The sequence below is a fragment of the Phyllostomus discolor genome, chromosome 13 (assembly GCF_004126475.2).
Source record: "Phyllostomus discolor isolate MPI-MPIP mPhyDis1 chromosome 13, mPhyDis1.pri.v3, whole genome shotgun sequence".
Taxonomy (NCBI): domain Eukaryota; kingdom Metazoa; phylum Chordata; class Mammalia; order Chiroptera; family Phyllostomidae; genus Phyllostomus; species Phyllostomus discolor.
In genome coordinates this window covers 33,506,603-33,518,819 of record NC_040915.2, presented here as the reverse complement: position 1 = coordinate 33,518,819, position 12,217 = coordinate 33,506,603, and the positions used below count along the sequence as shown (strand labels likewise).

The 12,217-nt window shown below is 60.7% G+C and overlaps 1 protein-coding gene across 1 annotated transcript in view; it reads left to right on the top strand.

Moving 5' to 3' along the window:
* The window catches only part of SLIT3 (slit guidance ligand 3), a 518,212-nt gene that overhangs the window by 474,404 nt on the left and 31,591 nt on the right, over positions 1 to 12,217 (top strand). The window contains exons 21-23 of the mRNA XM_028528159.2: positions 5,964 to 6,032; positions 7,674 to 7,745; positions 8,294 to 8,365. Of these exons, the coding sequence (XP_028383960.1) occupies positions 5,964 to 6,032; positions 7,674 to 7,745; positions 8,294 to 8,365 (213 nt within the window). The remainder of the gene's footprint in view (positions 1 to 5,963; positions 6,033 to 7,673; positions 7,746 to 8,293; positions 8,366 to 12,217) is intronic.

The following is a 12,217-nucleotide window of genomic DNA, read 5'->3' as shown; positions in this document are numbered from 1 at the left end:
CCCACACAAGGCTGCCTGGGGGAGCCCTTGGTGAATGGGCCCCAGCGAGATGGCGGCACAGCCTCCACCGGGGGCGGGGGAGGTGGGGCGCCGGCAGCAGCTTGCACACAGGACAGGAAGCATTGTCCCCCACCCACCATGCCTCTGCCTGGCAAGTGACACGGGGCAGGGGCAGTGTCTCTTGTCTGCCCTCCGCCTTCTAGCTTCCCCGCCAGCCTGGCAGTCCGACAGCAGCCGCAGCGGAGGGAAATCGGGGAGGCGCTGTCCGGCAGGCGCAGGGGCTCAGCACGCACTTGCTGTGACTTCAGTGTGAAGGGCAGAGGAGGCTGCCGGGGAGGAGGTCGGAAAGGGAGGGGTGGAACACGAGGAGGGGAGGGGGGACTGATGGCCACCCAGAGCCAGCCCCCGCCCACCCACCCCTCCAGCATGCACTCCCCCCAGGCCTCAGGCACGCCGCCGCCCCTCCCCCACAGCTCAGCCTGTGCCCTCAGACCCAGGCAACAGAAAGGGGCTCAGAGGCCTCCCTCTGGGGAGCATCTCTCTGCCAGCTCTCGTGCTGCCCCCGGGGTGGGACTTGAATGCCCCGGTGTCTCAGAGAGCAGAGAGGTTCCTGGGTGAGAGTTGCAGCTCCTGGCATCTCCTGTCCCTCAGGGAGACGGTGGCCAGGGCTCCCAGCCCAAGGGAAGAAACAAAGGGCTCGGTCTTCACTAAGAAGCCCCCGGCGGCCCTGGGTCTGGGTCAAGGCCGTGTCCTTGGAGGTGTGTGTTGGCAAAGCCACCTGTGCAGTGAGCCCTGCCACCTTCCTGGGCTGGCTGCGGTAGGGGGTGGGGGCACGGGTCTGCGGAAAATGGCCCAGGTGCGCGCCTCCGTCGTGGGCGGATTGAGTGCCAAGTGACATGGGTCAAGGAGAAGAGAATGTCATGGAAACAGGCCCGCGGACGCTTCTCCCCCCAGCTCACGAGACGGGGATTGAAATAACACAGATAATTGGCTGTAATTGTAAAGTAAACTTCAGAGCTTGGGGAGGAGGCCTGGTGTCCTGCTCTGGAAATCATGGCCCTTCCCTGGACCAGACGTGGCTTGCGAAGGTCGCCAAGGAGAGCAGCCCCCACCTCTGTCCCTGCCCCCTTCTCCTGGTGGGGAGACTCGGGGGCAGAGGGCAGGAAAATCGACCCCAGAGGACGTGAGAGCGGGCAGGCCCGGACACGGTGGCCAGGAGGTCGAGGGACGTGGGCTGAGTCCAGATTCAGGGGTCACTGGTGCTCTGGGGCGGAGCTGCCAGCTTCCCAAACAAAATCAAGTCCAACGCCCTGAGAAGGAGAAAGGGCAAAGCAGGCCGTGGCCTCTGTCACAGCCAAGGGAGCAGGGTGCAGGAATGAGGAAGGGAGGAGAATTTCATTAGCCTTTCCGAGTAACTGTAAATATTCCTCTCTAATATCAGCCAGCGCCACACAGCGCTCATTTCTGAAAGGCTAGTTGCAGGGTGCAGCGTGAACCCAGGCCCGTGAACCCCTCATGCTGCCGGATGAAAACCCACTCACCGCTCTGTGCGCACTGGGAAAGGGGCTTCCCCCGTGCGGGGCCTGGTGACGGCACGCACTGCCCGCTGGGACAAGACTGGCTCCCCGAGGGACGCAGTCCTTCCCAGGGCCGACACACCGCACTGCATGACATCAAACATGCCACAGCCGTCATTATCGCCACCACGCACCTCAGAGAAGTCTCCGCGTAAGGGGACGCTGTCCAGCCCATGGGGCCGTTACAGGTTTTCTGAGACTTCAATTTTCACTGTGGAAGCTCAAATCTGAGCATCGCCAACAATTGGCAATGCTGGCTGTTTTTCTCGGAGGGACAGGCTCGCCCCGTTCACTCTTGAGAAAGCGTCTGCTAAACACCCATTTCGGAATAACCCGCCTGCTGGTCCTTCTTTCCAGCACACACCTAAGGGGGCGAAAAGGCTGGTTCAGCTCGTAACTCCGGTACCCGGGTGCCTTTCCTCCACCGTTCTCCTCCTGCCGCAAAAACGCCTCACGCACACTTCCCGTTTGTCGCGCAGAATGTTACAGAGACGAGCGCCCAAGGGGGGAGAGCCGCTGCAGTTAGCAGTGCTTTCGCCCTTCGTCCGGGGCGTTCTCAAACGAAACTGGCGTTGACCCACTCGGTGCCACTGCCTGGGTCCGTACTAAGGCACCAGCCATGTCGCTCACACAGTCCGGAAGGACAGCCGTGGTTTCATGTAACTGCAAAAATAGTTTGAGCCTCATAGACCCCTGGGGCGGCCTGGGGGCCCCCCCCCCCCCCGGGGCCCTCGGGCCCCACTCTGAGAGCCACCCAGGCCACTGCACACGGGCAGGCCGAGAAAGCACAGAGACGCCCGCCGGGTCTCAGCGGCAAGCTCCTGGATCAGACGCAGGCCCACCGCGTCTCACCGAGCGCTGGTTGGAAGCAGAGGCGGGGCATCGCAGCCCCCACGGTCACTGACACCAGCACTCCCTGCGGAGCTAGGGCCTTGTCCGCTTCTGAAGGTCCCATGACTGCGGAGCCGTGAGCCTTCTGGACTGAGGACCGCCTTGCTGGGAGAATTTATCCCTAAAAATCTGTTGGCTGCCATGGAAGGGAGTGTTCGCTAACGTCAGGCCTTCCAGTCCTGGAAACAAGCTCTGCACGCCCGCGTCTCCCCGGCGGCCAGGGAGGGGCGCCGGGCTCCAGCGTCCCCGCCGTCCACTCCCGCTGAAGGTCCAGGCAGTTCCAATGCTGGCTCGGGTCTGAGGACCATGATCTTGGATTTGTGGTCCTACCACTGATATGCCCGGGACAGGAGAAGGGAAGGATGACTGCTGTCCCCCAGGCATGACCGCTGGAAGAAGGGGTTTCTGTGGGGAATGTAGTGCAGTCTGAGGACATCATGGGGAGAGGCTGGCAGTGCAGGCACATGCACACACATGTGTACACACATGTGCACACACGCCTGCCTCCTGCATTTAAGCAGGGAGCAGGCAAAGCCAGCACCCCTGCCATGATGCTGTAGGTGCTTGTCAGAGGTCCCAGCTGGGGCCATCCTGACAGCTGGCCCTTCTGCAGCAATGCCGCTCTCCGTGCCCCTGGCACTGGGCGGGCCCCCAGAGCACTCATGGAGCAGCCGCCTGGCACTGACCACACCCCTGCCTTTCTCTGGCCCAGGGGGAGGGACGGAAACCCCCTGCCGCCCGCCGGAGGGGGTTGCTCGCATCTTTGGAGAGCAGGCTGGCTCCGGGCACAGCAGCACTCAGGAGTCCCAGCGCAGGCTCGGAGAGGCCCCTGGCAGATGGCTTCAGTAGGGGGCACTTCTAGGCTCTTGGGCAGTCATGACCATCAGCGTTGGGGGTGGGGGTGGGCTGAGGGAGGCCCGAGCACAGGCTCAGAGCTGAGAGCACCCCCTTCACTGCATCACGGGTTGTTGAGTTCATGGTGCCAGAGACCTTTACGGGAGCTGGGAGAACCGCAGCTGACGGGACCCAGAAGACCCCCGACCTCAGAAACCTGGACTAGGGGAGGAAGACAGTAAGAAAGCCAACCAGTGAACTGGGAGGCATTCAGGGAGGAAGTGGAATAGAAGCTCCCGGGAAAACAAAGGGGGGAAAGGAGCAGGAAGAACACGTCCTACGAAAACCACAGGGTGGTAAGATCCTGAAGCCCAGAAGCCGAGAGGCCACGAGAGGGAGCACACAGAATGGAAAGAAGGCGGAGCGCACCGAGAACTCGAGAAGGGACCTGGACGTCCTCGTCAGCTGAGCTCAGAGCTGGCTCTTTGTCCCCGGAGGGTGCGGCGTCCCCAGAGGGTGGGGCACCGAGGAAGACGTGCGGACAGGAGAGAGGCTCTGCCTGGCTCTCACTTAGAACCGTCAGTCCAGAGGGTAGACACAGGGCGCAGACCGCAGGGCACGGCTCCGCCTCTCCGAAACCGTGTGTATTGTCGGCTGGAGAGATCTCGGTGCACAGGCACGTAAGGAGACGTTCCGAGTGTACTCAACACCAGTGTGCCGGGCACCGCTCCGAGGGCTCTCCGCAGAGACGCTTACTCGGTCTTTGCAGCCCCCTCAGGGTGGCGATTACTATGAGCCCCTGCTACAGACGAGGACGCGCAGGCTCGGAGAGGCTGAGTCCCTTGTCCCAGGCCAAGCAGCCGCGAGCTAGCAGAGCCGGGAGCCAGGACGTGTGCCTCAGCTGCGCAGCCCCCGGCTGCTCCCTCTCCTCCGCCCTTCAGCGGGTCCTCGAGACCCGCAGCGGGACCGAGAGCATCCATTCACAGGGACCTGTGTGGGTTCTCACGTGAGGCAGACATGTCCTGGTGCACTCGTGCCAGGGCTGAGCCAGAGCACTGACGTGAGGGTCAGCACACAGGTCAACCCGCTGGAAACACCCCGCCGGGTCTGAGGCCGGTGGGCGAGAGCGCGGCCCTCCGACAGGGTCCCTCGAGCCCAGGTGGGCCTGGGCTGATACAGGCAGCTTCGGGGTTCAGAGTTGTCATGAAGAGCTTCCTACAGAGAGATTCCACGTCTTCTGAGCTCCACTCCCCCCCGCCCCAACAAACACACACACACACACACACACACACAGCCCTGGGGTCCCATCACTCGTCCGCTTCCTGAGCACCTACTGCTCGCTCACACACGGGATGCTGTGGGGAGCGACACAGACTCGGTTCTGCCCCGCTAACCACAGCACCACTCTAAGGACGTCACCGTGGGGTTCAATGGTTTGAAGCAAATGCACCTGAAGCTTCAGGAACCTGCCCTGTCCCCCGTGGGTGTGGGAGGTGACGTCGGGGGAGGGAGGCTTGAGCTGAGATCCCAGCAGCGTCTGGGGGCATTGACGAGGCGAGGAGGGGGACGAGGGGCTGGACCCGACCCGGAGAGGAGCCGGGGGCGTCTGGGGAGGGCGAGGTCCGTGGAGCCGGAAGCCGAGGTCAAGGGGGGGTTTGTGGGAAGAGGACCCGGAGGGGGAGACGGGGACTGGGATGTGGCTTCGTGTGTTTGTTCGTCCCAGTTGTTTGGGCCGAGACTTGAGGGACGGGGCTTTGCACGTCCAGTGAATGCGTCCAATCAGTTGGCTTTTTAAGTAAAGGGGGTGACCCACGGCAGTGTGGAGGTGGGCCTCTCAACCGGTGTCAGGCTCTAAGGACAGAAAACCAGGTTTCCTAGAGAAGAGGGAATTCTGCCTCCTGACTGTAACAGAAACCCTGCTTGAGTTTCCAGGTTGTGGGCCTGCCCTGCTCCACAGTGACGTGGGCCGACCCCTTAAACAGATACATTCTCTAGATACGCAGATGGGTGGGCCGATAGATAGCCCCTCCACTCAGCAGTGGGGTCCAGGGAAGGAGTTTGAGCAGGAAGAGGGGCTGATCCCATCAGCACCAGCACCGGTCAGAGCCGGCTGGAACCCAGGGGAACGGCACGGTGAGCCCAGACGCCCCGGAAGTGTGAGAGTCAGGGTGCCCCTCCTCCAGGGCCCCGAACCTCCCCGGCTCCCATGAGGATGCTGATGAGACGTAAGGGTGCAATAAGCCACTTGCTTGCTGTGTGACCTTGGGCAAGTGTTTTAATGTCTCTGAACTTGCGTTTCCTCCCCCGTGAAACCCTGCCACGTAAGGGTATGGTGAGGGCTGGGCACCAAGCAGGCGCTTTGTTTGTTCAGCACCTCCCGTGTGCCAGTCAGTAGGCAGCCTCGGGGGGATCCAACACTGGGCGGTTGTAGACCCGAGCCCTGCCGTCGTGGACCTTAGCAGCCCAGCAAAGACATAACCACACAAATAAATGCTGGACGACAAAGGCAGCATGCAGCCTGTGCCCTGAGGGAGGGGAAGCTGTGAGAGAGTAAATGGAGGACCCGACCCAGCCTGGAATGTCAGGGGCGGTGTCTCGGAGAGGCAGCGAGAACGCGGCTGGTGCCTCTTTGCCGGACGTCACTCCGCACTTCTCTTTCAGGTACCTGGAAGGAAACCACCTGACGGCGGTGCCCCGGGAGCTGTCCGCCCTCCGGCACCTGACACTGATGTAAGAGGCCTGGCGCCGGGCGGGAACTGCCATGCTCTCTCCCGGCGGAGGTTGGGAACATGGAGAGTGGGGGAGCAGTGCTGCAGGCTCTCAGCCTCTCTGCACTGCGCCCCCCCCCCCCGCCGTGGGGCGGGGACAGGCAGCCGGCAGGAACGGGCTGCCCGATGTGCCCAGTCTGGCACCATGGGAACAACCGGCAGACACCCAGCGCCCGGCACTGCTGCCCACCACACCCCCTTCTTCCTCAGCACGGGGGGAGGGGGTGAGCCCCTGGCCTTCCAGTTTCTTGCAAGCCATAGCTGCACTTCAGTTTGTCCAAAAAAAAAAAAAGGACTTTTCTTCTTCCTCTTTCTTTCATGGCCCAGAAAATATTCTAAGTAGATGCTTCAAATTGAGTTCCCCTTGGGTGGTGGCTGCTACCAGCTCCAAGTCAGCCAAGACCTGGGAGACCCCCAAAGGAGGGGCAGGGCTGCTGGGCATCGGGGCAGCCCCGGAGTCTGGCCGGTCTGTGGGCTTCGTCCCTCGAAAGCTTCCCCGCCTCACCCAGGAGGGACCTGGGCAGGGTGGGGGCCGGGGCACAGGGAGCCACTCCACCGGGGGACAGTGAAAGTTCTTTCAGAATGAAACAGCGTTGCCTTCAGGACCGGGGGGGTGGGGGGGACCACTGAAGAAAGGCAGAAGAAAACCACCTGTCACCTCACTCAGCCTGGCTTCCCAGGGAAGCCGCAAACCAGTCTCCAGAGGAGACTTTCCCAGCCTCAGCCCTATGGACGCGGGCAGCCAGATAACTCTTGCCCGTGGGAGCTGCTGTGGTCATCGTGGGAGTTTTAGCAGCATCCCTGCCTCTACCCACCCGATGCCAATAGCTTCCTTCTTCTGGTCGTGACAGCCAAAAATGTCTCCAAATGTCATCAGACGTCGCTAGGGGGACGCAGGTGGAGACCTACTGCCCTAGAGAACCTTCTGCTCCAGGGCCGTGGCTCTCAGCTTCAGCTGGTTTGGGGAATCACCTGAGCAGTCTCTTTGCCTTCTTGCACCCTGATGCCCCCGCCCACGCCAGACCAATCACATCAGACTCCTGGTGTGGGACCCGGGCCTCAGAGGCTGCAGAAGCTCCAGGTGATTCTCGTGTGCAGCCGGGGTTGGACACCATTGCCCACTGCCCGGGGACTTGTCCCTGCGGAGAAGCCGGAGGTCATCGTTAACAGAGGACCACGCTCCCACCCACCTCAGCCCCTGAGAGACAGTCTGATAAGGGGAATTAAATGAATGCCAGACGGGAGGGAAGGCAGAGGGACAGCAGCGAAAGAAGCATTGATCAGGGGAAGAAATGTGCTAGAATCAGAAAAGATTATTATCTTCTGTGTTCTGTTTTGCTGGTCGAATGAATGGGTGGATAGACGTGGGTCAGGATGACTGAAGAGCTAAATGAATGGGTGATGGACAGATGCTGAACAATCGCTTGAGCGATTGAATAGACATTGAATAAAAGAGCATCTGGATGCATGGATACATGGGTACATGGGTGGATGGGCAGAGGGGTGGGTGGGCGGAGGGATGGGTGGCCCGTGTGACAGTTGGGAATGACCCCCTGCACATGCAGCCAACAGTAAACGGGACCCTCTGTCTCACTTTTCCCAGCGACCTGAGCAACAACAGCATCGGCGTGCTGACCAACCACACCTTCAGCAACATGTCTCACCTCTCCACCCTGTGAGTGCGGTGGCGTGCCGGCGTTACGCACCTGCGCCGTTCCTTCCCCCGTCCCCTCGGGCCCGGGCCCTCTGCCCTAGCGGCCCTCAAAGCTGTGGCTGCCCCTGCACAGGGCAGACCACCATCGGGAGGAAACTAACGTGGGTGTGAAGCCCCCTGCCCGGGCAGTTGGGCCGGACCTGGCGCCTAACGAGTTCTGAAGGAGGCCCTCCTTGGAACACCTTCTGGGCCTTGTGGATTCCCTCCCCAGCGGAAGGCTCCCCCACACAGTTGCCCTTCGCTCAGACCCATCCGTGTCCAGTAGCTCTGCTCATTGTGGACACTCAGACTGACAGTGGAGGGAGGGGCCGGCCTGCTGGGGGAAAACTGGGCACAGTGAGCTTCCTGGGGTGCTGGGAGGTGATCCTCTTCCCTCTGAGGTTAGGATACTTTTGTCCATCCATTCGAATGGGGAAGATAAGCCTTGGCTTTGACGGGGCGCAGTGTGGACAGCCCCACCCCCGGGCAGCTGAGGCAGGAAGAGCCGACCTCTGTGCTCTTTTCCGCAGGATCCTGAGCTACAACCGGCTGCGCTGCATCCCCATCCACGCCTTCGACGGGCTGCGGTCCCTCCGAGTGCTGTGAGTATGCGCCGTCTCCTGCGCCGGGAACCGCGGGCGGGGCTGGGCGCTCCTGCGATGCCACACACACACTCTGCCCTCAGCCCACCACCTCCTGATTTTCCTGGCCCATTATTACTGGAACAGTGATAACCGTATTTGGGGGGCTTCTCACGGCCATTGCCTCATTTAAACCTGTGCAACAGTGCTGTGAGGTGGAGAGCCGTGTGCCCATGTTTGAGATGGGGAAACTGAGGCCGGACTGGTGAGGTAAGTGGCGCACGGTCCAGCAGGCAGGGGCAGCAGGACCCAGCCTCCGGGCTCGGAGCCCTGGGAGCCTTCCCAGCACCCAGCGGCAGTCGGCAGACAGCGCCCAGCGCCGGGCCCACTGCAGGCCCCCAGGCCGGCGTGATTTACACAGGCCCCCAGAACGCCGGTGTCGGCGACAGCTCTGCCGCATGTCATCTGCGCTGTTATTAAAAATCAATTCTCTGGGGGCAGAGGAGCGCCCGCGCCGACAGTGTGCCATCTGTTATTGTCACTTATTTATTATCCACCCTCTCCGGGGCCTCGAGAATGGAAACATCAGCAGAACCGTGTCCCTGCTTCCCGTTGAACACAGTGGGACGTGGGCTCACCTCGGCGGCCAGGGCTGAGGCTGGACCGGCTCCCCCACCCACCTGCCACCATCCCTCCCCCCACAATCCCAACCTGCTGTCTCCCATCCCAGTCTTCCGGTTCCGTGCGTGGGTGTGCCGCCGGGGGGTGTGGCCGGCCAACTTGAATGGGATCTCTACGCATGTGTTCGTAATTAGGGTAGTTCTGGGTGGCAAAGGGACAATGCAACAGGTACGAGGCAGAAGGAGAACGCTTGCCTGTCCATCTGTGTGTCCATCCGCCAGGGCGGGGGTGGGGGTGTGAACTTCACCCTGCGTTCTCCTTCCTCAGCACACAGGGCATCTCACTCCGGAACCTCCACAATCTCCAGTTCGTCAGGTGCCCGTGAACATGTCACACGCTGGGCCTGCTTCTTGAATTAACAACCAGTAGGGCTTGAGCACCATGATTTTATTTTTATTTTTTTAAGATTTTATTTTTAGAGCGAGGGGAAGGGATGGAGAAAGCGAGAGGGAAGCATCAATGTGTGGCTGCCTCTCATGCGCCCCCTACTGGAGACCTGGCCTGCAACTCAGGCATGTGCCCTGACTGGGAATCAAACCTGCGACCCTTCAGTTCGCAGGCCAGCGCTCAATCCACTGAGCCACACCACCCAGAGCAGCGTGGTGATTTTAGCATCGTGGGCTAGCATAACTGAAAGGGGTCTCAGGCCCTCATTCTGAGCAGCTGCCTCAGTGGGGAACAACCATTTTCTGCATGAGGGCCAATCCAGGGAAAATCAAAATGTTTATAGGCTACATTTCTTTTACGATATTTGTATCTTTTCTCCCAGTAACTGCACACTTAGGAATTTATGCTGGAGAATAATCCAAAATGTGGGAAAGGCTCTGTGCGTTACGATCGTGGCCGCACTGTTATTTTCCACCTAAATTTTGAATACGGCCTGCAAGGGCCTCCGTGGGGAAGTGCTGAAGGCAAGCCGGTCGGTGAGGGGCGATCGCGGGGGGAAGACGGGAGCCACACGGCCGCGTGGGGCAGCACTTACCACGGAGCGCCACGTGGAAAAACAACCCTCGAGTGTGCGTACGTTACAACGGCAACTTGCAAACAGTCATACGTGTGAAGGAACATAGGGAACGTGGACCAATGAGAAAAGCGATCACGGCTAACGGTTCGTGCTGTCGTTTCTGTGCTAAATGAAGGCGGAGCTGAGGATGAGTGAAGACAGGAGCCGATGTACTGTTGAGCGAGTGAGGGCAAAGAGACAGGTTTGGGGCTTTGTTGGGTTTTTTTGGTTTCTGGAAATCAGGAATTGCAATATTTGCAACTACATGTGAGCATCTGTGTATTTTCTCGCTTCTAAAGGGTTTCATTCTTTCAATTACAATTTCAGAAATAACCAGAGACCCAGAGATGCTGGCAGTTTGGGGTGGGGGAGGAGAGTGGGCCTCAAGATTCAGCCACAGAGAAAGGCCAGAAAGTGCTCGGGAAAGCAGGAGGAGAGGCCTGGTGCGTGAGCATGCACACGTGTGTGTGTGTGTGTGTGCACATGTGTGTGTATGCGTGTCTCGGTGGGGGGATTTGAATGCATCTCAGGGATGTGACCGGGTGGTGGTCAGGGGACCCGAGGACAAGCGTTGTGTGAAACAGCTTTTCCCACTTGGCGCCTAACCTAAAAGCAGCTACTAGGTGAGAACATTCTCGTGGACATCCTCCCCGTTCTTCTTCAGGGCCCTGTGTGCTCCCTGATCTTTGCCCCACACCAAGCCTCGTGCCTGGTGTGCGGGTGGTCCCAGCGGCCACTCCCAGCCCCCGCCGCAGGGCAGCCACCTGGAACCGGTCAGCGCTGGGAGGGCTGACTGGCGCGCGCTCTCAAGGGGGCGAGTGGGTCACCGTCCGTCATGCTCGGCATGTTCCGCTCCCAGTCCCTGTAGTGAGGCTGCGTCTGCCGTTTGTGCACACGGGGCCGTCCATCCTGCCCTGTGGACTGCAGAGGTCCTCCCTACAGCCTCCCCGCGAAGGGCTCTGTTTGCTTGATTTCCTTCAGAGACCGAGAGCTCACTCCCGTCTCAGCCAGCCCCATCCCGCGTCTGACCAGCTGTTGAACATTGGATGATTTTGGGGAGCCCAACGGAGTCTCCTTTGGCCTCGAAACCACGGTCCTGGTTTGGCCCTTTCGTGCCCCGTTCCGCCTCCTTCCCCAGCAGGCGGTGCCCCCTACTTGTACCGCCCCCCAGTTCAGGCTTTGCCTGGAGACCGGAGGGACATGGCCTCTTTAACAATGACGTGTTGCCTGCTTGCCCAGGGAGGCCGCGGATGAGAAGGGAAGAGTGGGCGAAATGAAAGACAGGAGAGGAAGGCGGGGGGCACAGGGTCAGGCTGCCCAAACGTGGGTGTGTTCTCCCCACCTGGGGTCCCGTCATGGGCTCGCAGCTGCCTCTGAGGCCTGCGGGCTGCTCACCTGCAGGTTTCTTCGGCGTGTGGGTGCTGCTCAGAGGCTGGCCCCAGGACACGTGCATGAAGGGAGGGGGCGCGGCAATGCTGACAACAATCAGAGCCGATGTGAGCAAGGGCTTCTGATTTGCTGCCCTGGCTGGAGCCCCGCACCATTGGGACCACTGGCATGGCCCCTTCAATCCTCACACCCCTAGTGGAGGAAGCACGGCAGCAGCGAGCAGGCATCTCCCGCCCACGGGGAGGGAAAGTCAGGCCAGACCCCCTGCAGTGTAGAGAGAATTCGGCCGAGGGTGACGGAAACGTCAGCGGCAGACCTGGGGCTTAAGGGCTGGGTGCGGGTGCCCCGAGGCCACTGTCAGAGAGCAGTGTCTCTCACTGGCCCTCGGAGGTCACAGTAATGTCTCTCACTGGCCCTCGGAGGTCACAGACGCCACCTCAAGCCAGTCACTGTGGCGGCCACTGGGCAGCCCTGGGCCGTAGCGCTGCCTATGAGGCCAAACCTCTAGGACTGTGTGGGTGGGGAGTGATGCCCCCAAGAACAGGGAAGAGCTGTTACAGAAACTGGGAGAGTGAAGGCAAATCACCCACGGCCCCCAACAGATAACCACAACACGTAAATACTAAGAGCGACTCCAAGTTAGAGATGACGAAACTGAGCCGCAGAAAGACGGTCTCGGCTCAGGCAGCCAGGGGTGGTCAGCGAGGGATCTGAACCCAGGCAGCCTGACTCCGGACCTTAACTCCCTCACCCTGGCGGCCTGGGAGGGCCCAGCACACTCAGAAGGGAATGCACCCACC